This window comes from Rattus norvegicus, chromosome 6, assembly GCF_036323735.1.
Source record: "Rattus norvegicus strain BN/NHsdMcwi chromosome 6, GRCr8, whole genome shotgun sequence".
NCBI classification, from domain to species: domain Eukaryota; kingdom Metazoa; phylum Chordata; class Mammalia; order Rodentia; family Muridae; genus Rattus; species Rattus norvegicus.
Window position 1 is genome coordinate 52,359,037 of NC_086024.1, and position 27,964 is coordinate 52,387,000.

The 27,964-nt window shown below is 47.4% G+C and overlaps 1 protein-coding gene across 2 annotated transcripts in view; it reads left to right on the top strand.

The window, feature by feature from the left end:
• The window catches only part of Pxdn (peroxidasin), a 77,597-nt gene extending 50,690 nt beyond the window's left edge, over positions 1–26,907 (top strand). Inside the window, exons 10-22 of one of the 2 annotated variants that reach the window (XM_039112793.2) lie at positions 2,874–2,990; positions 3,856–4,014; positions 4,710–4,822; positions 5,710–5,866; positions 8,266–8,374; positions 8,972–9,129; positions 11,068–12,571; positions 15,193–15,327; positions 16,057–16,265; positions 20,924–21,044; positions 21,312–21,441; positions 23,889–24,002; positions 24,763–26,902. In XM_039112793.2, the coding sequence (XP_038968721.1) occupies positions 2,874–2,990; positions 3,856–4,014; positions 4,710–4,822; positions 5,710–5,866; positions 8,266–8,374; positions 8,972–9,129; positions 11,068–12,571; positions 15,193–15,327; positions 16,057–16,265; positions 20,924–21,044; positions 21,312–21,441; positions 23,889–24,002; positions 24,763–24,882 (3,146 nt within the window). In that variant the 3' untranslated portion in view covers positions 24,883–26,902. Of the gene's footprint in view, positions 1–2,873; positions 2,991–3,855; positions 4,015–4,709; positions 4,823–5,709; positions 5,867–8,265; positions 8,375–8,971; positions 9,130–11,067; positions 12,572–15,192; positions 15,328–16,056; positions 16,266–20,923; positions 21,045–21,311; positions 21,442–23,888; positions 24,003–24,762 lie in introns of both variants that reach the window. The other variant, NM_001271261.1, reaches the window with a different exon arrangement.
• The last annotated feature ends 1,057 nt before the right edge of the window (positions 26,908–27,964 follow it).

Below are 27,964 nucleotides of genomic sequence, written 5' to 3' on the forward strand. Positions count from 1 at the left end.
CCTACCGTGTCACCAGACTCTTGGCTTTGCATAGTTCCAGCAGCCTTTGGGGCTTTGCCCTGCCTGCACCACATCACACCTCTGTATCACTTCCTTTGTTCCTTCCCTTCTCTCTATTTTTGAGATGAGTCTTGCCAGCCCAGCCTGGCCTTGAGCTTGTGATCCTCCTCTCAGGTGCTGGGATTAAGATGTATGCCACCATGCCTAGCTATTTTGATATGGGCACATGTGCATGCTTCTGTGAACTTGTCCGTGCATAGGTACATTTGTTTGTGGGTGGGTGGGTGTGCATATATGAACTAGAGAGAACAGTTACAGGGGTTGTCCTAGCTTTGGGGGGTTTTGCATTGTTTTGATTCTGTTTTGTTTGACACTGGGTCTTTCACTGCCCTGGAACTGACCAAGTAGGCTAGGCTGGCCAGCTAGGAAGCTTCAGGTACCCACCTCCCTTAGCCCCATGCCCAGCTTTGTTTTATGTGATTTCTAGGGATTGAGTCATTTCTCCAACTCCGCCTTGCTTTTTAAAAATGTAAGAGCCACTCCATTTGATTTAGTGATTAGACAGCTTTCTTTAGGAGGATAGAACTTTGAAGTTGCAATGTTCAGAACATCCAGGTACTGACATCCTTGAATGTGGACATAAATACCCAGACGTTGGAAGTGAATCGGTGTGTATGTGATGCAGTCAGCTCTAAGTATATTCTGCGGTCACAGTGGTAGCTGGACAGGGTGTACACCTTGCATAGAGCTTTGACTGTGTACTGACATCACAGTAGTATGTTACAGTGCACGCCAGGGGCACATTGGTAACAAACCAGTGAGAGCACCTTACGCACAGCCGTGACTTTTCTTAGCTTACAACGCCAAGTGTACCTTGCACATAGATATGAATGCACTCTTCAGCCAGAGTGATCGTAAGTCAGTGTGCATACCATGCACACAGCTGAGAGTGTACCCAGAAGTCACATTGACAGTGAGCCAGTGTTAAGTGTTTTGTTCACAGCTATGAATGCACCCTGGAATCCCAGTGATATCGAGTATGTTCACTGTGCAGTTTTTTCCTTAACTGATCTTAGATGAACTTGTTTATTTTCAGGTAAGTTATGAAGCTGGGTATAAGTTGGGAACCTCTCAGACACACAGGTGTCCCTCTCTCTTCAATGGTCTCATGCCTCACCAGCAGTTTCCTGCGAATTGGTCTTTCCCATTTCCTGTCTACACACAGCCGTGCAGTCATGGGAGGCAGGTTTACCTCTTTGAATGATTTCTTTAGGAACCAGTCTCTGCTCTGGTTAGACACACTGTCCTGTAACATACTCTTAACTATACAGTAGTTCTTACTCAAGTGAGTTTCACAGAAGCCCCAGGTGACATGTTTTAACCATTTGCATACCATAACTAGTAGTAGGGCAGACCTCTCCCTTCAGCTTCCCCCAGGCTGAATACAATGTCCTTGGTACCCAATGCCTTGTAACCTGCAGCATGGTATATGAATGGTCTTCTGTGTGAGTCCTGCTCTGTGTAGCTCTGAGGGAGCACTGTTTTTGGGTGTTCTTTCTATGTTTCTACCTACTTTCTCTCTGTGTCTTCCTCCTCCCTCATTTCCTTGGAGACACGGTGTGGTGTGGCACTATTCCTGAAGGGAAATGAACAAATGTCTACCACCCCAGACAGGGAACTGATGACAAAGGAGAGACATCAGCAGAATCCAACTTGGGGAACCAATGAGTAGGTGGGGGCCTGTTACTTACATGAATACGGGTGAGGTTGAGCAGAAATGACTCAAAGACAGCTGCATCACCAGTGCCCACTGGAGCCTGAGTGACAACTCACAAAGGCAGGGGACCTGGAGCTCTTCGCACAGCTGCCGGCAGTACCACAGGTTGGGGAGTGTCCTTTCCAATTGGTTCATTTGGTCTGAGTCTCTTCCAGGCAGCGTGGCTTCTTCTTGTTTTTTTTTCTAGTCAGCTTGGCCTGTCTCTGCTGCTGTGATACTGTTGGCTGGTGTCTGCTTCTTCCAGGTGGCTGGGACTGTCTGAAAGTCTCCTCTCAGCAGTGTTATTGTTTATACACTTGCCTGAGGGTTTCTATTCCTGAACAAAACATCATGATCTAGAAGCAAATTGGGGAGGAAAGGGTTTATTCAGCTTACACTTCCTGTTACACATTGATGTTCATCACCAAAGGAAGTCAGGACTGGAACTCAAGCAGGTCAGGAAGCAGGAGCTGATGCAGAGGCCGTGAAGGGATGTTACTTACTGGCTTGCTTCCCCTGGCTTGCTCAGCTTGCTCTCTAATAGAACCCAAGACTACCAGACTACCAGCCCAGGGATGGCACCACCTACAATGGACTGGGTCTCTGAAGACATTTCCTCAACTGAGGCTCCTTTCACTGTGATAACTTCAGCTTGTGTTAAGTTGACACACAAAACCAGCCAGTACAACACTCTTGGGGAGGAACAAGGGTAGCAAGTGTGGTAGGTTTAGGGATCTTTCTGAAGCTCTTTTGAGTCATGTGCTTGTTGCCTTAGCAAGCTTCCCTGTGGTATTTATTTCCTTCCCCTAAGAACATTCTGTTGTTTCACTTTCCTTCCCAAGTCTTTTTTTTTTTCTCCTTTTTCTCGGAGCTGGGGACCGAACCCAGGGCCTTGCGCTTGCTAGGCAAGCGCTCTACCACTGAACTAAATCCCCAACCCCTCCTTCCCAAGTCTTATGCCTTAAGTTTCCCTCCAAGATGAAGCTTTCATCTTGGAGGAACAGCCGAACAGTACATGGTACCCTTGCTACGGTCCTTTTGCTGTGTTACTACGTTACAGAGTCTCTTTACAGGGTGTTGTCTCTCAGCGCCACATTTAAATGTTTTTCCTCTTCAGCCCTTCCTCAGTTCACTGTAACCCCTCAGAGCCGAGTGGTCATTGAAGGACAGACTGTGGACTTCCAGTGTGAGGCTAAGGGCTACCCTCAGCCAGTCATCGCCTGGACCAAGGGAGGTAAGACGTCACTCTGGGCCCTCCACCTTCTCATACTTCTAGGACACCAGCTATTGTCCCTGGTTAGGCAAAAGTAGCATCTTTCCATAGGACCTGCCTTCTGGTGCAGCATGAGTGATCACTGTAGGCATCATGGATTGACGCTCCCAGTATGCGGGCTAGAGTTTTCTAGGTCCCTTGTAGAGCCCACTAAAAACAGGGTCTGTCTCCTGACTCCCCATTTCCGCCCTTGGTGTGTAATTGCTTAGCACTTGGTCACTTCCTGGCTCCTGTGGTTTGATGGAGGCTCCTAAGTTTGAGTGAGATTGTGGTAAGGGCAGGTGCTATGTCCAGGGACCCCAGAGATGACCTGCCATTTTTTTCTTCAACCAAAAAGCCAAAACCCCTCCCTCTGAGGAGTCCTGCTCAAGGCTCCTGAGGAGTAGACTGAGGTAGAGGCTAGGGAGGCCGCCTGGTGGAAAGCCTTATCCACAAATCATGCTGGAGTATCCTCCTTCTCTAATGGTCTTGCCTTCTTTGCAGTCTGGGCCCAGGTCCCTTTTCAGTCTGTTTCCTTAGGCATAGCTGGGGACGAGCCCTACTTGTCCTTATTCCTAATTTTGCCTTTTGCCTCTGTTCTGTATTCCTTTCTGTGATACTCCTTGGGGTCCTCATTTGACTCCTCCTTTATGGATGGCCAATCACTTGTAGCAGCCCACATGTGGTGTTGAATAAGGACCTACTTACTGGAGCAGGAGAGGCCATTTGTTCTATATAGTTCAGCTCAGTGACACCACCATCTTTAGAGATAACATTCTTTGTCTCCTAGCCTACCCTGAAAGCCTCTTTGTCCAGAGTGCCTGATGTCTTACTCCTTACTTTGTAGGGAGCCAGCTCTCAGTGGACAGGCGGCACCTGGTGCTGTCCTCAGGAACACTCAGGATTTCTGGGGTGGCCCTGCATGACCAGGGCCAGTATGAGTGCCAGGCCGTCAACATCATTGGCTCCCAGAAGGTGGTGGCCCACCTGACTGTACAGCCCAGAGGTAGGTACTGTTGACTTGTGGATCTGTGCATGCCTGTCATCAGTGACAGACTTCCTGATGACATCAGTGTCAACATTGTCGTTTTAGCTGTTCTGGTCTCTGCATTATGTTTAGAATCCTGGCTTTGTTCATGAGGGATTCAAACAGACACTTAAACCTCTTCCCTAGTTATGAAAACATTTTTTCATGTCATGCTGGCCTCAATGAGACTGGCTTTGTTAGTGAGCATGTTAGAGCTGACAGGTGGATGTAGCCTGAGGCCACTGAGGCTACCGAGGCTACCATGAACCTTGTTTTGTCTCTCATACCCATACTATCCACTGTGGGTTTTGTGGACTTCCCTTCCGGTACTTGCTTGGCAAACCCAATGTGCTCAGGTCCAGTTCCCCATGGTGGGATCCAATGACAGTGCCTGGTAAGCTCCCTCTCCTGTCTGATAAATCTTGAACATCAGGACATTGTTTTGACAGTGAGCCACACCACACTGCAAGCTGCCGATTGCTGGTCATGAGTGAGGATTAGAGAGTGCACGTAGCCTGGCTTTCTGGCAAAGCCCCAGAGCTCTTTGTCTTAGTCAGTAAGATCTGAGTCCTGTTCGGTTGCAGGGCTCTGGGTTGGCCTGAGTATGGGCTCTGCTCTTCTGAAGCCTCACAGTATGAATCAGTTGCTGTCTCTTTCCCACACTTGCCTTGTAGTCACCCCAGTATTTGCCAGCATTCCCAGTGACATGACTGTAGAGGTGGGCACCAACGTGCAGCTGCCTTGTAGCTCCCAGGGGGAACCAGAGCCAGCCATCACCTGGAACAAGGTAAGAGCTGGCACCTCACCCAGGCTCCCTCTGCTGCAGTGTGTGTTTAAAGTTCTCTCTCTCTCTCTCTCTCTCTCTCTCTCTCTCTCTCTCTCTCTCTCTCTCTCTCTCTGTTTTTCAAAGAAGGATTTTTCCATGTAGCCCTGACTGTCCTGGCACTCTCTCTATAATACACCAGGCTGGCCTTGAACTCAGAGTTCTGCCTGCCTCTGCCTCTGAAGTGCAGGGATTAAAGGCATGTGCTACCATCACCTGGCTGAAGGAATGAAGGAAGTCTTAATAATAAAAATAATGAAAACAAAAGCATCAGAAGGAAAGAAAGTCCTTTATAGGTCTACAGCTTCGAAGAGTATAGTTGAGTTTTTGCTACGTCATTTTTCTTTGCTCTGTATTTAGCCCACTGTTAGGCTGAATTCCCATACTGCATACAGAGGAGTCTTCTGGGACACATAGGCACCTCACTGCAGTCCTCACAGAGTACCAGTTCTCAGTGCCCTCCAGCTCCCTCACTGCTCTTCTCCAGAGTGAGGCAGCTGTGGTCTGCACATGGCTTATCAGTTCTGTCTCTGAGTCACTCTCTCAGGTCATTCCTAGGTTCCTGAGACCTTTCCACCACAGCTCTGTGCACAGGTGTCCCCGCAGCTCATCTTTTACACACAGCTCTCTTCTCAGCGAAGGACAGATATGTAGAAGAGCTTATCGCAGGGAGTGAGTTTGACCTGAGAGAGCAGTTGCAAGTTTCCTTCCCTGGGAAGGTTGGGACAGATGTAAACATAGCTTCAGAGAATTTACTGTTTGAGCCTTAACAGTTGATCAACATTCCTATCTCCCAGGCAACTTCTGTTTCCTGGTCTTAATGAAGTCTCATTTTTATTATTTTACCCCAGGATGGTGTTCAGGTAACAGAAAGTGGAAAATTTCACATCAGCCCGGAAGGATTCTTGACCATCAATGATGTTGGCACTGCTGATGCAGGTCGCTATGAGTGTGTAGCTCGGAACACAATTGGATATGCCTCTGTGAGCATGGTACTCAGCGTGAACGGTAAGATGTGTCTGCCAAGCACAAGGCATTGTCTCAGAGGGTTTGGGTGGTTATAGTATCAGGAATCTTATCCTATGAGCATCCATTTAGGGTATGTGCTGGTTAGGTTGAACTGTAATGTGACACAATTTAGAATCACCTAGGAAACGCTTATTTAGAAATGATCTAGATAGTTGGCTTGTTGACACATCTGTGGATAATTGTTTTGGTTGTTCATTAATGCAAAAAGATAAAGCCCACTGTGGGTGGCACCATTCTCTGAACAAGGGGGTTTGAATCACGTAAGGGAGGAAAAAGGATATGTTTTTTTTCTCTCTGCTTTTGATTGGATTTAATACTTTTAAATTCTTGCCTGATATCCCTAGTCGTGGACTGTAACCTGGGATTGTAAGCCAAATATATCCTGTCTTCCCTAAGTTGCTTTTTGCCAGGATATTTGTTACAGTACCAGAAATCAAATAAGAATAGGATATCAGAGTAACTCAGAGAACAAAATGTTTGGCCCTAACTTGGCCACGACTGGGCAACCCTTGGCATTCCTTCCCCTTCCTGTACCTTTTCACAATCTTTAGCAGCTCTTTTCATACCCAGCAGTTTGATTTGTAATGATCCCTGCAGGCATCATGTGCTTTCCAGGTGGGTATGGTGATGTGCAGCCTGGGATATTTTTGCACATGTATTGTCCTTTCCTGGGTAGTGAATAGCCAGAGTGTCACATCTTCATTCTGATTGTCTTGTTCAGCTTTGGGAAAGTGGAGAAACAAGAACCCTGCTCAGACATAGCAAGGGGAAGAAGCCGACGAGGGAGGTCTGGGTCTAGAGTTCAGGGAGGAGTCAGGGCTGAGAATATTAACACCCTTGGACTAGGTTACCCAGAAGAGCCTGTCTTAAGCTCAACTGTCCATTCTGCCCTGGGGTATTTAGCTGTCAAACAGGATAGAAAAGGAAAAGTCAACGAAAAGATATTTTCTAAGTGACCAGTAAGGAGGTGGGGTCAGAGGCGAGGATGGTATGAACTAGACTCTACCTGTCAGTCAACACGGGGAGAGAGAGAGTCAGAGTAGGGGAGAAGAGGAAGAAAGACGATGAGCATAAGCAAGCAGAATGCAGTATGAGCAAATGCCCCAAGGAGTGGAGGTCTGCCTGAGCAGGGCAGTCTATCCCAGTACTTCCTTGCCTGTCCCAGGAGAAGCAGGTCCACCCCAGCAACCAAGTGAAGGACCATTTCAGTAATGTCCAGCTATGAGGATATGAAGGAAAACTGACCACTGGGCTAAGATGAGCTGTTTCAGTGGCTGAGGTTTAAAAGATTGGTTATGGTCTTTGTGCTTGGCAAAGTCTCACTACTGAGTATATGAGGTGAAAAAGGAAGAAGTGAGAATTACACTGGACTTGGTGGTGCAGGCCTTTATTGCCAGCACTTGAAAGAAGCAGAGAGAGCTCTGTGAGTTCTAGGACAGTTTGGTCTACCTAGTTAATTCTAGTCCAGCCAGAGTCTGGCATATGTAGATAGATGGATAGATAGATAGATAGATAGATGGGTGGATGGATGGATGGATAGATAGATAGATAGATAGATAGATAGATAGATAGATAGATAGATAGATAGATAGATAGATGATAGATGAATGGATGGATATCTAGCATAGATAGATATAGATAGGCATAGATAGGTAGGTATAGATAAATATATATATGTCTAGATATTAGATACTAAGACATTGTCTCAAAAAAAGAATCAAAGTGTGAAGCTTTGATGGAAGCTGGTTGTGTTGTGTTATTTGGTATATATTGTGTTTATCTGCGTGGTATGTATTATGGTGTAGGCTTGTTCAGTGCTGTGTTCTATGTGCTTTGATGGTGTAATATGTAGGTATGATGTGCCTTCAACAGTGTGTTATATAGCATATGTATTTTTCTATATCATGTGTTATGTGTATCCTGAATAGTGGAAGGGACTGGCAGTGGAGGGGAAATTGAGGAGCTGAGTCCAGCATTGGGGATGGTTGTCCTTTTAGAAGAGCAAGACTCCTGGAATCAAGGCACCTTCTGTGATGTCACTGTCCACTAGATGGACATGAAGAGCCTCAGCGACAGCCCTCACAGGCATCATGCTGGGTATAAGCATGGCCATGCTTTATTTTATAAACATTTTGCCACTTCTACAGGATGTCATGTAACTCTTCTAATTAAGAAATATCTGACTTCCATACTGTTTAAAAACAGCTTCTAGTAGACTTGGTGATGAAGTGACTCGAGCATTTGTTCAGCAAGCAGAAATAGCTTTTGGATGAAAGCATGGCTTATGCCTAGATGATGTCGTGTCTAGACATAGCTGTATGAGTAAGAGTGTAGTGGGTTTTTTTTTCCCTCAGTAATATGTGTTCATGTTTTCCTAGTTCCTGATGTAAGTCGAAATGGGGATCCATACGTTGCTACCTCTATTGTTGAAGCCATTGCAACTGTTGACAGAGCCATCAACTCTACAAGGACACACTTGTTTGACAGGTATGGTAGATGGGGTCATGGTGCTGGCCTTGCTAGAGAAGCGGGTGGGGTGGGGTGGAATACATGCTTTCCTAGTGCATGGGTCCTTTACCTGTTTCACCCCCCAAACTCTAATATGCAAGTCCTAAGAACTTTCATGTGCAAGGAGCATCAACTGACTGTGGCTTCCCTGGGGTTAGAGTACTAGCAGGAGGTGTACCTTCTTCATAGGCGCTGGACTGTGATTCACAATCAAAACATTTTTAGAAGACCCACCTCATTCTTGTGGCTTGTTAGAAACAATTTGGCAAAAACAAATTACTGAGGTGGCCAGTGGATCCCTCCATGTTGGCAATTGCTGCGGACTCTCTGCGCCTTAACTGAAATGCGATGCCTGTGACTCTCTCTCTTGACCTATTAATGGTTTGTTTTCAGTGTCTTTGGTTCTTGTTTGTCTGTTTGTTGCTCTGTCGCCTTCCACCTGGGATGAGTCAGGTACAGTGCACTACATTGTCGAAAGTAGTGGTAGAAATTTAGTAATATCAGTATATACTTTTAGTTTCTGGATTTTTGTCCCCAGTGATTTATCTCATTGATTCTCCCCCTCCCTCCTGCCAGCCGACCTCGTTCTCCAAATGACCTACTTGCTCTGTTCCGGTACCCACGGGATCCGTACACCGTGGGACAAGCCAGGGCAGGAGAGATATTCGAGCGGACCCTGCAGCTGATCCAGGAACATGTTCAGCATGGCTTGATGGTGGACTTGAATGGAACAAGTCAGTAACATGTTCTTCCACCTTCTGACTTGAGTGTGAGGTAGCAGACACACTCTGCTGCGTATGCATCATTAAGAGGCTCTGGCTATGCCTGCACTAGTGCCTGAGCCCATTTTTCTTGAGCTTACATAGGTCCTGGTGTTTCTTTGAACCTCTGCCCAGGAGCCTTGGACTGCCCATAAGCTAGCCCCAGTAGAACCCCAGGCCTATGGGTCAGCAGCATGCTTCTACCAGGTATCCATGACCTTCCTAAAGTCATCAAAACATAGCTGGTGACCCCAGGATCAAGGACCCTCATGCTCAGAGCTCAGTTTTATCAAAGGATGCCTGAAGACATTGTCACAGCCAAGGCTCTCCCCTTCCTCACTATCTCTCCCCTACAGAGCATTCCAGTTATCATACAAACCATCTGTGTATGCACACACACAGCTATGCACACACATGTTTGTGTGCACCTTTGAACAGTGTAGGATCTGATTAGCTAGGCTGATTGACCTGTGTCTGATTTGGCCTTGCTGTGTGTCCTTCCTACAGACTCTTCTTCCTGCAGGTCTAGTTCTTATGTGACACAGGTGAAAGGAAAGCTTCCTGGGACAATCTTGGGGTAGCTGATGTTTCTAATTGCTTCTCCCAGTCTAGAAATCACTATGGATTTCTGTATAGATATTTTACAGATCACTCTCTTACAGTCTTTTAAACGTATAGACTGAGTCTCCTGAGCCAGACATAGGCTCAAGATACTTTAATGAAAAAATGCAGTGCTGGCTCTGATCAGCTGAGAGAGAGAGAGAAGGAGAAAGAGAGAGAGAGAGAGAGCGCAAGGGAGGGAGGGAGAGAGACAGAGAGACAGAAAGACAGAGAAGGGGAGACAGACAGAGACAGAGAGACAGAGAATAAGAAAGAGACAGAATATACATGAATATTGGTCTCATGTACCTGGATATGTGCACATGTGTGAATGTGAGTGTGCCCATGCGTGAGCAAGTATCTTGCATGTCTTACATAGGGGCATGTCATATGACTGTACAGGCAGGATTATGAGTGTGTGTGTGTGTGTGTGTGTGTGTGTGTGTGTGTGTGTGTGTGTTTCTAAGAGCTCATATGTGAGTGTGAGTTTCAGTGCATGAGCTTGTCCTCAGATGTTTGTGCATGTCTGAAGACTGGAACACTATGTAAGGGAGGGATAGTGAGGAAGGGGAAGACCTTGGCTATGCCAATGTGTTCAGGCAGCATTTAGTGGAACAGCTCTGAGCATGGCGTTCTGAGGTATTCATGTAGCTATGTTTTGTTGTGTTTAGGAAGGTCATAGACACCTCTTAGAGGTGTGCTGCTGACCAGCAAGACCTGGGGTTTTCCTGCAGCTGATGGGCAGTCCAAGGTTCCTGAAAGGGAAGACAACCTAATGGGAGCCTGCCCCTGGCTGGCCAGGTGGGTGGGTGTGTTTTATGATGGATTTTGTGAGATGCAAGGCTAGTGTCATGAGCAGTGTCCTGGGGTGATGGCAGAGGAAAGGAGAGGATGACAGGAGTCTGAGACCCCTGTAGGTGGCCTCATCCTGGTAGGTGGCTATAGGGTAGACTCTGAAGAAAAGGTGTTCAGTCGAGTAGTCACTGCAGTGTAGAGTGTGGGGCACAGGGAGACTGTTCTAGAAGGAGAGGATCTAGGGCTGGTATGGAGGTGCTTCTCTGCCTGTTCCACAGAACAACATGAGGTACCTTTGAATGTGTCCGGTTTCTTGCAGAATCACTTCATTAGAGCTAGTGGTATAAAACCATACACCCTGATGGAAAGGCATCAAGATAGCCAGCAAACTGTGAGCTGAGCAGGAAGGGAACGGCCCAGCAGATGCCAGAGCATCTGCAGGCACCAACTGAGACCCTGAAGGCAGTGGTCTGCACCACTGCTGGTGGAAGTCAATACCACCCTACTGTGTTACAGGTTACCACTACAATGATCTGGTGTCCCCGCAGTACCTGAGCCTCATCGCCAACCTGTCAGGCTGCACTGCACACCGTCGTGTGAACAACTGCTCAGACATGTGCTTCCACCAGAAGTATAGGACGCACGATGGCACGTGCAACAATCTGCAGCACCCGATGTGGGGAGCCTCACTGACCGCCTTCGAGCGCCTGCTGAAGGCTGTGTATGAGAATGGATTCAACACGCCCCGTGGCATTAATTCCCAGCGTCAGTACAATGGGCATGTACTACCCATGCCCCGCCTGGTGTCCACCACACTGATCGGGACAGAGGTGATCACCCCAGATGAGCAGTTTACACACATGCTGATGCAATGGGGCCAGTTCCTTGACCATGACCTAGACTCTACAGTGGTGGCCCTGAGCCAGGCCCGCTTCTCTGATGGGCAGCATTGCAGCTCAGTGTGCAGCAATGACCCTCCCTGTTTCTCGGTCATGATCCCCCCCAACGATCCCAGAGTGCGGAGTGGGGCCCGATGCATGTTCTTCGTGCGGTCAAGCCCTGTGTGCGGCAGTGGCATGACATCCCTGCTCATGAACTCTGTGTACCCTCGAGAGCAGATCAACCAGCTCACTTCCTACATTGACGCATCCAATGTGTATGGCAGCACAGACCACGAAGCCCGGAGCATCCGGGACCTGGCCAGTCATCGTGGCCTGCTACGTCAGGGTATCGTGCAGAGGTCTGGCAAGCCCCTGCTTCCCTTTGCCACGGGGCCACCCACTGAGTGTATGCGTGATGAGAATGAGAGTCCAATACCGTGCTTTCTGGCCGGTGACCATCGTGCCAACGAGCAGCTGGGCCTGACCAGCATGCATACGCTGTGGTTCCGGGAGCACAACCGCATCGCAGCAGAGCTGTTGAAGCTGAACCCGCACTGGGATGGGGACACTGTCTACCATGAGACCCGCAAGATAGTGGGGGCAGAGATCCAGCACATTACCTACCGGCACTGGCTACCCAAGATCCTGGGGGAGGTGGGCATGAAGATGCTAGGTGAGTACCGGGGCTACGACCCCAGCGTCAATGCTGGCATCTTTAATGCCTTTGCCACCGCAGCCTTCAGGTTCGGTCACACTCTGATCAACCCTCTGCTCTACCGGCTGGATGAGAACTTTGAGCCCATCCCACAGGGCCACGTGCCCCTCCACAAAGCCTTCTTCTCACCCTTCCGGATTGTCAATGAGGGGGGCATCGACCCACTTCTCCGAGGGCTGTTTGGAGTGGCAGGGAAGATGCGCATTCCCTCTCAACTGCTGAACACTGAGCTCACAGAGAGGCTTTTCTCCATGGCACACACAGTGGCCCTTGACCTGGCTGCCATCAATATCCAGCGAGGCCGGGACCATGGCATCCCACCCTACCATGACTACAGGGTCTACTGCAACCTGTCAGCCGCTTATACCTTTGAGGACCTGAAAAATGAGATCAAGAGTCCCGTGATCCGGGAGAAACTGCAGAGGTGAGTAGTGGTAAACTGCGGCACTCTGATAGGTGTGTAGATGTCAAGAGACCTTGGCTGTGAACTGTGATGTCACTGTCTCTAGGCGTGGTGACTTCTTGTCATCCGGTGAGAGAAGTCTGGTGGCTGAGATGGGACAGCCTGTGGTCTACTGGCTGGGGTGCTACAGAGTCAGCCCAGTGTTGGGGTAGTCTTGTCTGCCAGCCCCTCTGTGCTCAGGAGGTGGGCTTTGTAAACCGTAAGAAGTTTTCTGTTGAGATAGCAGTTATACTTACGAGCTGGGACAGTAAGAGTCACGTGTCAAGTGGGCCTCAGACTGGCCAGCTTCTGAGCCTGGCTCGTCACCTGTAGTGTGACTCATGCATGAGTAGTTACTGCTCATAGAAGAGGAGAGCTGGCCTGGGAGCCGGATAAGCGATGCAAACATTTCATGGGGAGGTGAATAATCCACCACTCAGAGGATAGACCCAGGTCTGCTCAGGATTCGGTCATCTCATCTCGGGCCAGGCTTCTTCAGACCTCCTACCTCCGAGGAGCTGTTCAGACCTGAAGGCTTGCGGGAGGGCTCTCCCTTGTGAGACTGCAGTTTCTGAATGAGAGCTGCCCTGCCCACCTGTGTTCCGGTTTGATAAGATAATGGTATTTGATTACTGGTGAGCGAAGCATGCACTAGAGTTCTCCATGGGGGACAATGTTTTTTTCTTTCTTTCTTTCTTTTTTTTTTTTTTTTGTCACCGTTATGCTTAATTGGGATTTATGCTCACTGGCTGCACTTCATGGGCATCATGTCCCCTGTGTTCCTATCCAGATGACTTTCCCAGTCACCTTCTGTTTGCCAAACTATTTTAGAACTTCTCAGTTTCTAGTCATCTTGCTACTGCTGCAGAAGATGGTGGGCCTGGACCAGCTGTAGGGAAGAGACCCCTGGAAAAGACAGCACACACACACACACACACACACACACACACACACACCACCCAGAGACACACACCACACACACACTACACACATATCCTCACACACACACACACACACATACACACACACACCACATGCACGCATACACAGAGACACCACACATACATACACACACATACACACCACACACACATACACACACACACATACACACACACACATACACCACACAGAGACACACACCACACACACACTACACACATACTCTCTCACACACACATACACACACACCACATGCACGCATACACAGAGACACCACACACACACTCACACACAGACAGACAAGCACACACACACACACAGACAGACAGGCACACACACACACACAGACAGACAGGCACACACACACACACACACACACACACACACACGAATTACTTAACTCATTTACTCTTTCTGTGAACCAATTATAAGGAGGAACGAGTGAGATGTGAACATGAGGAGAGCTGAGTGGCCATGAAAGGCAGCTCTGTCAGGATTTTTAGCAGGCCTTGGAGAATGCAGCTGTCATCTACTGTCCTGGCGGTTCATTGAAGTTTTACGTCTCAGGGCAGCCTGGGGATGAAGACTTGGGCTGAATCTGGGCTTCTCTCCCTGGGGGAGGGAGCTCTGTAGTGCCGTGGAAAATATCCCCAGCAGACCCGAAACAGATATCCTTCAGTCTCCTGTACCCCTTTACAAGGAGGAAGGCAAAGAACAAGTGTCCTGAGGTGGCACTGGCATCTGGTGCCTGTGCAGCAAGGCCAGCAGCCCTCTCTGTTCCCATGGCAGGTGACTTCTAGGAAGGCCTTGGAGGCTTTAGTCCAGGGTGCCTGTCCCTGAACATTAGACCGTGACCACAGTTTGTGCTTGGAGATGTTAGATGCCAGCTTAAGGAGGGGAGGTTTGATCTAAGATGAATGAATGCCTTTTCAGAAGCATGTCAGATAGATTATGGGGTTCTCCACTATCACTCCTAGCCTAGTGGAGAATGGAGGGTTGGGGAGTAGGGGTTGGAAGACGTTATTTCAGATTCTAGCACTGTCTCTTGCAGCAGTAGGAACCAAGACCACCTGTTGCCTTGCGAGCTCTTGGGAAACTGCACAAGGCTAGAAAAGAAAGGTCTGTGGGCATTGCTGCTTCTTTCTGTGTCATTCTGTATGGGCATACATATTCCCAGGCCAGGGAGGACTTAAGAGAATGCTTGTTAAACATTTGAAAATGTTTAAGCCTCAGTTACATATCTACCCTATCCAGTTAACCAGCATTTTCACTGACAGATACATTTCAATATATGGTAGGGCTTAATGTCATCCTTTTCCTATAGACTATCCACTGTTCATATATTTAAGGAAGAAGATAGGTGTGAAGATAGAAAGGTTGCCTCATGGACTTGGGTTGGTTCTCCCTGGAGCACAGGAAAGAATTATGTTTTAACTTTCTTATGTTTTTGGCTTTTTAAATCATTTATAAGTTTGTATAAATGTTATATGTACATGGAAAAGGAAAATTATTTAAAATATGATTAAAGTCGATTTAAAGAAATAAGTGATCTCTCTTTGTCCAGTAAAGTCTGGAGGATGTGTGGGCCTTTTTCCTGTCTGCTGTGTTTCATCTCGGGCAGCTGTGCTAGGCACACTCAGCTTTCTCCTTGTCTATCGCAGGCTATATGGCTCGACACTCAACATCGATCTGTTCCCGGCCCTCATGGTGGAAGACCTGGTCCCCGGCAGCCGCTTGGGGCCCACACTCATGTGCCTGCTCAGCACACAGTTCCGACGCCTGCGGGATGGAGACAGGTGGGTGTTAGAAAACCTCGTCTCACGTGGTTGGTGTGGATTCGGGACGGAGAGGACCTGTGCTTGCTTGTGACAGTGAGACACTCACCCTCCCCCCACTTCCTGCCTTCAAATGGCCACACACGTCCTGGAGGCTACCTGGTACTTTATCCTTTCAGTCTAACACACCCCAGTCCCAGATGCTGTTGGCCTCTAAAGCCAATGAGAATGGGAATGTTTCCAGGAACCTTTTAACTGACCATGGCAGTACCGGGATTAGAACATTGTCATTTGTTTTGTTTGGGTTTTTGAGGTAGGGTCTCACTGTACAGCTTAGGCTGGCCTCATACTCACAGCCAGCCTTCTGCCTCAGACGTGCACCATAACAACCTTACTGAGACTTGGGGCTTTTGGCAGGATTTTTTTTTTTTTTTCATTTTGAAAATGCTAGTTTACTTTAGGAAATGGGGAAGTTGGCCAACACTTGAGCTGAGGAGTTTAGTTAGGAGTTTAGCTATCCATCCTTTCGTAAGGAGTAGCCATCTTGCTGTTTTCTCTCGTTTATTGGGTGGGAATTTGAGCAATGGCTGGCTTTGTTTTTTTTTTTTTTTTTTTTTTTTTTTAATTCCTGTTAATCCAATCCATGACTTCCACATTGGAAGAACATTCTCTCTTGGATCCTTGTGGCTGACATCCTCCCTGCCCTCTGCTGACCCCACTGACCCCTCTCTTGTCATCCCTGGAGTCTAGGTTGTGGTATGAGAACCCAGGCGTGTTCTCCCCTGCCCAGCTGACTCAGCTCAAGCAGACATCCCTGGCGAGGATCCTTTGTGACAACTCAGACAACATCACCCGCGTGCAGCACGATGTGTTCAGGGTGGCAGAGTTCCCACACGGTTACAGCAGCTGCGAGGACATCCCCAGAATGGACCTGCGAGTGTGGCAGGACTGTTGTGAAGGTATATGCTGCCAGCCCCCTGCCCTCACTGTCTCCATTGCTGCTGCTTAGTGAGCGGATACATGGTCTGAGGGATGAGTGTCAAGGTTTATCTTTTATCACAACTGCGCCTAACCTTGAGCCTTAGCTGTCTGGGTTGGTAACTCCACCCATGCTGCTTCTTGGTGAACTTAGGCACCTAAGACTAGAGTGCTGCTTTACCACCTTAAATAGGGGTACACTAAAGTCCTGGTGGAAGTTCAGTACAGAAGATGCTCACACCAACCACCGAGCTGTGTTGATCATAAACTCCATGCGCTTAATGTCACATCGTGTCCTTCTGCGAGGGCAGTGCATTTTTTGCTGGCAATTATCACCACAGATGTCTTGTGTTAAGATGTCACTAGAACTTTGTAGCCTCAGGATAATCTTAGACTGCACCTTGTATCTTAGACACACCAAAATGTTATGTAAAAGAGAACAAGCCTTTGGTGTGTTTGCATTACATCTCTAACATTTAATGTATTGAACAGCTACATTCCAGGCTTGTGTGTTAGCCTCATGAATCCTGCCCACAAGGGATGACACTCAGCTCCTCCAGGAAGCATAGCAAGCATGCTATGTTATGCTGATACCACCCTGTAACTTACAGGAAGGGGTTGTGGGCTGACTTCTTGAAGACCTAGAGGGTAGCCTGCATGGGTGAAAGGTCTTGATATTAGGCCTGGAAAACCTAGTAATGGGGTCTGTGCAGTACATTCCTACCAGCCAGCACAGGCCTGCTCCCTGCCATGTCTGTCCATCTCACCAAGGCCACCATCACAGCCTAGCAGCCATTGGCTTCTGTGGTGACAGTCTCTTTCCCACTTTACATTCTTCAGTTCTGCTCTCGGTTAACCTCAGTTTCCAGTTTCTAATTCCACTGCAATTTTGGCTTTATTCAAACTATGATCAGAGCCCCATAGATAATAAAGCCGGGGACATTTACAACCTAAGCCAAGTGACGTAGTGTTTGTGGTGAGAGGAGGGCTTCAGAGGATGGATGCTCCGGGCACACATGGAGCACTCTAGGTTCTCAGCCCTGACCTACCCACTGGACCCTGAACAAGATGGGCCACATAAGGCTCGAGAAGAGGCACAGCATTCAGAACTGTGGTTATTTTTCTGCTAGTCACTCAAGATATTTAATAAGTATTAAAGTCAGGTTGGCTTTTGAAGCTGAATTTAACATCCTAAGAGGATGTGTGGAGTGGGCAAAACCGTATGAGTGTATATGATCATGTGATTTGTCCTAAGTGACGTTTTTTGCATGCCTTTCTCCCGTATGTATATATTTGTGTATGTGTATCATGTTCTTTTTCTCTCCCCTTTGCTCCTTCCTCCCTTCCTCCCCCTCTCTTCCCTTCTCTTCTTCTCTCCCTTTTTCCCTCTCTCCCTGTATTGTAAGAATTCACAAAGGACATTGTGTTTGCTGGGTACCCAATCCTAGGCCACTGCTATTCTTACATCTCAGAATACAAGTGGGAACTGTGTCGTGTTCTTTTTGTTTTAAATCTCCCAGGGTTTTCCAGTTTAAATACTTTGCTGCAAGGATAGCATCATTCTGTCTGTAGGAGACTGTTGTCTTGAAGGTGTGCAAGGCTGGTCCTTGTTTTCAGATGCAGAGCCTCTATTTTCTGATAGCATCACCAGGACCCCTTCTGCTACAGAAGCAGAGCCAGGCTTCATTCCTTTACTTAGAAGTATCCACCATCCTGGAAGGGATGTCTCTGGGGCAGGCGTGGTCTTGGCTTGTACCCCTGTTCTAACCCATTGTCCCAGCTGTTGCAGAGGCTCAGTGTCCAAGGCTCTTGCCGACATAGCTTCTTCCAGATACTGTGCCTCTTAAAATAGGCTCTGTCCAACCCCGAAGGGCTTCAAGATTCTAAATTTATGGTTTCTATTTTAGCCTAAACCCATCGCTAACATATAGTAGAAAACAACGAAACATTGAAATCCTGCAGGGAAAAAATTTTGGTTCCTGTTAACTTTTTTTGGGTGGGGAAGGAGGGTGCATGGTGTGTGCTTGCATAGTATGTGTATGTATGTTTGCATTTATGCAGATGTACACACGTATGTGTACACTTGACATGTAGAGGCCAGAGGTTGGCCTTCAGGGCCTGTTTTATTCACCTTCCACCTTATTTACTCCACTTATTTACTGACTTGTCCGGCTTGCAAGCTCGCTCTAGAGAGTCAAGCTCTACTCATCTGATTGCTCAGCAAGTGCTGTATTTCCCGAGCTGCCTTCCCAGACCCTTTTCTTCTAACTCAGCTCAGAAGAAGGCTCACGAGGGATCATTTCCTGGAGCTGCACCTGGGTCACAGCACCGAGAGCGATACCCACGTGCCCCGGAACCTGAAACAGCTGCCTCTGAGTGGGGCACTGCCCATTTCTTTTAACTAGATATGAGATTGCAGCTGGACTAATGAGTCTTAGTGCACTATACAGATACACACGTGTGCACACCCCACATATGTATACACAGAGTCACTCGCAGGCAGGGACATGCCAATGCTCACACGCAGTCACTATTGAGAATCTTGCAACAATTGTGATACTACAGAGAATTCAAATACTTCATCCAGATTCACCAACTGCATTAACATTTTCTATATGTCTATTTACACTTGATGCCTGTTTTGTGTGCACAAGTATATATAGTCTATAAATAAATATAACACAAAAGTTTTCTATAAATATATAAATCACAAAAGTTGCAAACTTCCTGCTACCTACTAAATAATTTACTGAAGAATATAATCATTGGAAAGTTTCACATGGATAAAATTGTTACCTAATTTTCGGATCTTGTTTGAATTTTTCCATTTCCCCAATGGTGTTAGTTCATAACAGGTTCCACCAAGGCTCCTCACTTAATTTTACCTGAAAGTTTCCAGACTCCTGTATCCAGGAATAGATCTTAGTCCGTCTCCCTCTGGGTCCTTTTGGTAGGCCTCCATGTGGGTTTTTCTGACTTTTCCCTAAAGGTTAAAGGTGTGACACTGGAGCATGGATGGAGATACTCAGGGCTATGTTATGTGTGTTTTATGTACCACTGTGTTTCAGTAGGCGGCATAGGAGACAAGTTAGTCCCATGACTGGTGACAGTGATTCAAGTTCATTACTTAAAATGTTTGACTGAAAAGTCTGTTGAGTGTCAGGAGGGTTACACACGTGTGACTTCAGTTAGAATCTGAACATTCAGATCCTTTGCAGCAAAGTCTTCTGTTGTACAAGGCCTTGGGTGGAGAAGTAGACCATCCATTCCTAGGCAGGAAAGGTGTTCCAGGTGAGCTTCAGACTTGGAGCATGTGTATCCTGTAAAGACAGAACTTTCCAAGTGTTCCCATCTGTACCCTTGCTTTGTGATTACCACCCTTTCTACAGCAGCAGCCTTGGGTGTGGGGTTGCATTAGGGCCAAAGTGCATGCAGCTGACACAGGCCAGGCAGAACCCTGTAAGCCCAGTTGTACTTTGTGCTTGACCATGGCAAATATGGTGGCTCTGGATTCCCAGAACCCATCTCTGTATAGTTCTCAGGTCAGGGCCACTGGACACACCCATTCGCATGGGACGCACCCTCCCTCGTTGTTCTCGAGTAATCTGGGGCAAGGCTTTGTGACAGAGAATCGTCCTTGCCCTCTTCCAGAGTCTCCAGCTTCACCTGTCCTGGTTTCAGTTTTCAGAAAAGATTGGAGGAAGAGGTTCCCGTCGTGGCTGTGAAAGCTACTGTGGGTCTGATTTGAGTTCCTAGAGCCATCTGCAAAGCCACATTATCTACTCTGATTAGTGGACAGGGCAGATTTAACCCTCCCAGCTTAACTCAGGTCAGATAATGGCCAGTGATAACAAATGAGGTGCCTCTCAAGGACTGTTGTGTGGTCAGAAGTGAGGCCTCCACTCAGTTAGCGCACATCCTCCCATTTCTAGGGACAGACATCAGGCCTACAGTGTGTTATCCACAGAGGCAGCTGCCATTGGCCTCAGTGTATTACTCCTTGACCTGGGTTTCTGCTTTGGTGGGGTCACAGAACTTTAGAATTTGGGAGAGACAGCCTTTGCTTTGTTCTGGGTCAGGCTGTTCTAACAGGGAAAAGGAGTTTCAAAAATGGATGGCTTTAGGGGATAATGTAGGTAGGCTTAGGTGAGGCAGAATAGGATTTCTCCGCATATCTGGCTGGAGCTTGGGATAAGTCCTCAACCAAGGCAAGGAGGTGTTCAGAAATTACTTGGGCTTGTTGCAGGTTGATTTGAGCTGATCATGAGGTCTCGTGGGGCAGAGCATCATCTGACAAGGGCAAGAGGACTTAGATCATGGAAGTTGAGTGCTCAAGTCTACATGTGTGGGCTGCAGGAGGGCATAGTAGTCACATGGGGTGCCCTGGTGCAGGGTGGTTTGTTCTCAGGGAAACTAGCTTGAAGCTTTTAGTAGGTTTGAGTACTAGAACTACAGACACTCACAGACCCACTGTTAGCTCCATCAGTTAGTTCCTTTAGGCGCTGCTTGACATACATGCATCCTAATTGAATGGGGAAGGAAGAAGATGGGTCATAAAAAATAGCTACTTTACACGATGTAAGTGTATCCTAAGTTACACTCACTTGTAACTGACTTCCCTATTTTACTTTTTCACCAGACTGTAGGACCAGGGGACAATTCAATGCCTTCTCCTACCATTTCCGGGGAAGAAGGTCTCTAGAATTCAGCTATGAGGAGGATAAGCCCACAAAGAGAGCCAGGTGGCGGAAAGCACTAAGGTGAGTTTTGGTGGGGTTTGGAAGGTATCCTGCCTATAGTGTGGGTCTCTGGAATAGGCTGAGGTCTTGCTGTTGTTTTGAGCTCAGTCATAGCCTAGGTTAGCTAAAGCAGAAATGCCCCAGAGTACAGAGTAGACAAGGCCCATGTCCTGCTTGACAATGCTGAGCTGTAGTGTGCTGTACTAGGTGATCTACAGAAGGGATGCACTTAGGAATGTTGGCTTAGATTTGCACATTGACACTTTGAATCTTATCCTTACTCCTTAGTGTAAAACATGGGAAACATCATAGCAATGCCACATCAGTCACCCATGAGCACTTGGAAGGGCCAGCAACTAATGATCTCAAGGAGTTTGTTCTAGAAATGCAAAAGATCATCACAGACCTCAGAAAACAGGTAAGGCTACCCTGAGAGACTACCATCTGCTCCTGCTTGGACCTTTTACCAACACATTTCCTGCCCCGAGTTCCCAGAGGCCTTGCATTTCTGGGTGATTGTGAAGGTGTTGACTTGCCCTCACCTGCTAGGACATGGCCGCTTATACATCCTGCTTTGCTCCAGCTAGCTTCTCGCTAGTTCCCATGGATGTCATGCCCTCATGTTTCCTTGTGAACTAGTGCATTAGGTACTTTTGTGTTGCTGTGATTAAATATAATAACCAAGATAATGTATAGAAGAGTTTCTTTGGGCTCACAGTTTCAGAAAGCTGAGAGTAAAGTTGTGGGTAAAGGTGGGGCCGCAGGAATAGGAAGCTGAGGTTCACATCTCGAGTGGGAAGTACACAAGTCTGAGAGAGGAACCAAGCAATGGCACAAGGCTTTGAAATCTCAGAGTCTGCCCACACTGATGGACCTCTTCCAACATGGCCGCATGGTCTTCCAACATGGCCGCGTCTCCTAGACCTTCCCCAAACAACTAGGAAACATTTGCCCAAATGCCCAGAACTATTAGGGGACATCTCATTCAAACCACCACAGCTGGGACAGTGGGCAGTGGACAGTTGGTATCTCTAAGTTTAGAGCACCCTGCCAGGGAATATGACTGAGAAGATACCATTGGAATAGATAGAAAGTCCCAGAAATCTCAGGCAAAGTCAGATGAAGAAGTGTGGGAGAAGACAAACCTGAATTCCTATTGGTAAGCCAGTTCTGGTGGAATTGTTTGGAAGTAAATGTTTCCAGAGCATAGAGCAGCGAAAGCTGCCTGGCAGGTGTGATGGTTTATATATGCTCAGCCCATGGAGTGGCACTATTAGGAGGTGTGGCCCTATTGGGGTAGGTATGTCACTGTGGGTGTGGGCTTTAAAACCGTCATCCTAGATGCCTGGAAGACAGTCTTTCACTGGTAGCCTTCAGATGAAGATATTGAACTCTCAGCTTCTCCTATATCATGCCCGCCTGGATGTTGCCATGTTCCCGACTTGACAATAATGGACTGAAACTCCAAACTTCTAAGCCAGCCCCAATTAAATATTGTCCTTTATAAGAGTTGACTTGGTCATGGTATCTGCTCACAGCAGTAAAACCCTTAGACAGCAGGACATCAGGACTCCACACTACAACTCTGACTGAGGATCTATAGATGAATTCTTCTCTTTCTGTCTAGGAACTTTGTTCTGCTTCTCTGAGGCAATGTGTTCAATTACTGAAGGCCTTGTTTCAAAGAGAGCGGAGACTGAGACCTCAGGCTAGACATGGGAGGTGTGGTCACTCCAGGGTAAAGCACGTTAAGTTTGTGTGCTTGAATTGTGAGGCAGAGAAGTGTTGTCCTGGGTGGTGTAGAGTGTCCCAGGAGGTAGTGTGCCATTAGTGGCTAGTTTGTGGGATTCTTAGGTCTGGTTCTTTCCCTATCCTAAGACTACTCATATGATAGGCTCATGGGAGACTTGTGTAACCCAATTCCTTTCTAAATAAAAAAAAAAAGAAGCCATTCCTGTGGCATTTGTTCCTGCTTGATCCTTGCTGTGTGGGCATAGGGCTCCATCTCTGTGCATTCCAGTGCCCAGCTTGGTTTGCTCTGAAGCACCAGTGGTTGGTCTGGAGACGCTCAGACCAACCCAAGGAAACTTCTGGATACTGATGGAAGCAGGAGTCCTTTGGACCAAGGGTTGGTCTAGGAAGTCCACATGGACTGAGTGTCCATGGTACTGTCACTCACACTCTGCCTGTAGTCAGGGACAGGACTGCTTGGCTCGAGATGCCAGTCAACCTGACAATGCAGAATGGCCTTTGCACAGACGACTCAGGCAGTTTTGGTCCTTCCCTCATGACCGACCTGTGCAGCTGCCTATGGCTCATCAATACTGATAGCCATCCAGATCACAGCCACCTTGGAAATCTGGGCTTTGTTTAACCCAGAGTCAGCCATTGGTGCCTACATTAGTCTCGGCTTCCTGAGGGCACTCATCTATCCTTGAGTCTTCTTCAAGGCCTCAAGTAGGAATGCCGAGAGTTAATAACTAAAACATCAGTTATGCTAGTGAGTTATCCCCACAGAGGTTTGCTTTGTCTTGTTTGGAAATGCTGAGCATATCTTACTGTGAATAGCTCTTTGGCTAACTAAATTTCAGTCGGGATTTAGGCTGTTGGGAAGATAGTCATCCTAATATGAAGACAAGGTGATCTTAGTGCCTTGGGGCTTCACAGAGTAGCTTGAGGTTCTATGCTTTGCTCCAGTGTGGACTGGGACCACATTGTGCTCAGTAGGTAGGCAGAGGAAAGGGTTGAACTATGTATAGGAAGTGGCCTCCCATCGCCTGTTGTAATGTGGGCAGCCTCTCCTGTGCTGAGTATGGCGGTTGAAGTTCAACCTATCAAGTTTGACTCCCTTGTGCCTTGCTGCAGATAAACAGCCTGGAGTCTCGGCTCAGCACCACAGAGTGTGTGGATGACAGTGGTGAATCCCACGGCAGCAACACGAAGTGGGAAAAAGACACATGCACAGTTTGCGAGTGCAAAGTGAGTATGGGGACGGGTCTGTGTTCATACCCATTATACCCGGAGAACCAGTTGTCCAAGTGTCAGAGTGAAGTCATGCTGCCCCTCATCCTCAGCCCTGCTCTGCCCTCATAAGCTGCAATGAACAGATGGGAGCAGTCCTACTGTCCAGGTCTAGCTTGGGATATTAGTTACAGAGAACAGGAAGAGGTGACAAGTAGGCCAGTGATAAACCTTGGTTATGAGCACAGGTTCCCCTGCAACCCGGACAGGAATATTCTTGGAACAGAGTGTGGAGACAGGACAGTGGGAATGAGGGGAATCCAGATCACCTCCTTTCTAGCAGGGGACATGGTTTTTATCTGTCCCTTTACCTGAACAGTACTATAGAGTACTCCAAGCATCCCTGGGCTGCCTGGCTAAGGAAGACTATGCTGGAGAGGAAGGATTCTTTGCAGAGAAGAACATCACTTCCCTCTGGTCTCATTGTACTTCCTGGCAGGATTAAGCAGAGATTAGGTGTGGGACAGTTCAGTCCTTTGACTCTGGGCCTCACAGTAGGGTTAGAGGACAGTAGAATGTGCAACAGGATCCTCCAAGGGATGTATTTGTAGCTGAAACGGTCCAAGCATTGTCTTTCATCACAATCCTGGGCTAGCTGAGCCAAGCACAAACGTTAGGACCTACTGTGGGGATGGGGTGTCATACTGGGTCAGGGGTCATACGGGTCATGCCAAGTAGAGGGTCCGAGAATGACAAGAATGTATGTCCCCTTCTTTAGAATGGCCAGGTCACCTGCTTTGTGGAAGCTTGCCAGCCTGCAGCCTGCCCGCAGCCTGTGAAAGTCGAAGGCGCTTGCTGTCCTGTCTGCTTAAGGAACACTGAAGAGGAAAAGCCTTAGTGTTCCCGAGCTGAGCTCCTCAAAGCTGGTCCACAGAATCCTTGTGAGCCTAGATGACAACCTGCGGAACTTCAGACCACAGGACAAGTTGGGATCCCAGACATTTCAGGACCTCCGCTGTGCCATCGCAGAATCACCCGGGGCTGCTTCAGACCCCGTGTTCGTAGAAGGAAATCGAGCAGGAGGGAGTGGGTGCAGGCCCTGGCCCTCACTTCATGTTAGACTTCTCAGGTTTATACTTAAGTGTTTTTAAATGGAAAATTGGTGCTACTATTAAATCACACAGTTAAGACATGGGTTTCGAAATTGCTTCTGCCTGATGATGCCACCTCTGTTTAAATGAGGCGGGAGGTCTTTGACTGGCTTCATTTAAACAGAAGCATTTGGCAAATGGCACAGGATCTTATAAAATGACATCCTAGGTCACAATCCCTACAGGGATCCTCGGGCTTTCTCACTACTCCTTCCTGTCTGCTATCTTCACCTTCAGGGCCCTTCAGCATCTAACAATACCAACACAATCCTGCACCTCAGGACCATGTCTGCCCTTCTACACACGACTGTCACATTATTAAGCCGCATTTAGAAATAATCTTGTTTCTACTTAGAACGTGTGTAAATACTGCCTTGCTGTAAACTGAATGTGAAATCCTTTGGTCCCATGCCATGTTGAGTGACCTGAACAGTCCCTTGCATTGTTGGTAGGATGGTCTGCAGCCATCTTCTGCCTTGGTTCCTGGCCATAGTGTAGGGAGGGTGATTCACTCTCTGGGTCTTTTGAGTAGGTGACAGATAGGCAGAGCCTGAATGTCAGGAAATCACATTGTGTGAATGCTTTAAAGGAAAAAAAAAGAATCCCTATACCTCATATTTTCTATTGCATGATGTTTTATAAAAATTTGCCCATTTTAGATGTTAGAAAAATTACTTCCACTATGCAAATTTTTTAATTCAGTGAAAAGCAACTATTATACCTCATAGTCTCTTGTTTTTAATTGACCGAAATATTCCATTCACAAGGTTCTGAGGACTCTCCTGAACAAGCAAGTCTCACCCTATACACACTGATGTGCCCAGCACTGTATGTCAGCCATTGTGGGTACATCAAGAGGGTCACCTGCCCAAGGACTGGGGAGGAAGACCTCAAGGACACAGATGAGTCAATGTCAGTTGGAAAAAGACAAAAATGGATGCCCTTATAGGGAGACCACAGTCAGATAGGGAGATGTTCAGTTCCTTGCAGCCTCTGGCTTACGTTGGGCAGCCAGGCCATTGTGGTGTGTGCGTGTGTATGATCCCTGTGCTGATATGGTTACCTTCCTAGAGATAGACACAAAGCCACATGTGTGAGGCTGCTGAGCAAAGACAGCATCCTAGCATGGGCTTGTTCACGAGGGATTCACCACACTGCATATGTAAAAGTGGTCACCTTGTCTTCCCCTCATGATATTTGGAAACTGGTGGTCCAGCAGGGGTGGGCATTTGTGAAATATTAAGTTGAACTTAGTGATAAGATTTCAGAACAGACTTCTGTGAAGTAGGAGATGTAACCATGCATTTGAAATCTGATGGCCATGTAATCACTCAGGCATAGAATGGTGGGAGAGCCTGCCCTGGATATCTGGTATTTCACAAGAGCACCAGGGGTATGTCTTGTGCTAAGGCACGCAGTGTGTACATGGAGCTTAGACAGGTGCCAAGGGTTTTTGTCCTCTGCTCCTGTGTGAGAAGCTGGCTGTGATTTACATTAACTTCTGTATTTCAAACCAAGATGTCTGCAGATCTCCATTTTGATGTTACAGCCTCATTGCAAGCTGTGGGCAGTACCCAGACACCCTTTCTGACTAGCCACTGCACTGGGCTTCTGTGATTCAAAGTAGTGTACATATTTATTTACTTTTCTGACTGTTGCCAACAGCCAAATGCCATTTTATGTTTCTTGTATCCAGCCCATTACCAAAGAGGTGTTTGCACTTTGTCATGACGCCTTTCAGTTCAAATAAAAGGACCACGTCGTCAAGTGGAGAATCTGTCCTTTTTACTTTGACACAAGCGACAACTTGTTCACCGAATGATGAGGAAGTGAGAGGAAGGGATCCAGTCCTCCACAGAAACCCAGAGCTATGCTGTGAGCCACTGTGAGGAAGGAAAAGGAAAGAAAAGGTGTGTGTGTGAGAGAGGGAGGAGGAGGATCGTTAAGAGGAATTTTTCATTCTGAGATTGGCCAGCCTTATGTTATGTGGGTTCGACCCCTGGAACAAACCTGAATTCCTTTGTGGACCAGCATGCTCCATTTTCAGGAAATGCATGGTACTTTTGGCCCTCTGAGGGGACAGGGAACAGGATGGGTGAGTAGCCTCTGTTCTTCCAGAGCAGGAATATAGACCATTCAGGTCTCATCATACCATCAATGTATGTTTTTGTGCTTATATGTGGCCATCAGCCTGAACAAGGTGACCTGGGACACAGGTTAGGGAGAGGAAGCTTTTCTGGTGGAAGCAGAACATTGATGCTGTCTTTATGGAGCCCAGAGAAGATGATCCTGTTCATTTAACTCTTATACAAAAGAAGATGCAATGTTAAGGAATCCTGCATTAAATTTGTGTGTGTGTGTGTGTGTGTGTGTGTGTGTGTGTGTGTGTGTGTACGCGCACACATGTTCATATTTGTGGAGACCATAGGTCAAGTAAGGTGTCTTCTTTGATCACTATCTGACTTAATTGTTGATTCAGGGTCTCTCTCATGGGACAAGGAGCTCACTAATTAGGCTAGACCGGCGGCCAAGAAGCTCCAGGGATCCTCCAGTCGCCCGCTCCTCAGTGCTGGGATTATAGGCACATGTCCTGTTCCTAGCTTTTTACATGGGTGTTGGGGATCTGAACTCAAAAGTGTAGTGAACTCTTTGAGCTCTTTAAGTTTGCAGCTCATTTCAGAAGTTAAATGAGAAACGAATACTTCCCTGAATGTGCCTTGCTGTGGGAGAGGATGTGTGGGATTCTCTACTCCCCTGTCTTGGTGAAGCAGCTTTCCCACACCTGAACCACATTCCTTGACAGATGGTTCACATGAGGTCATAAGCATA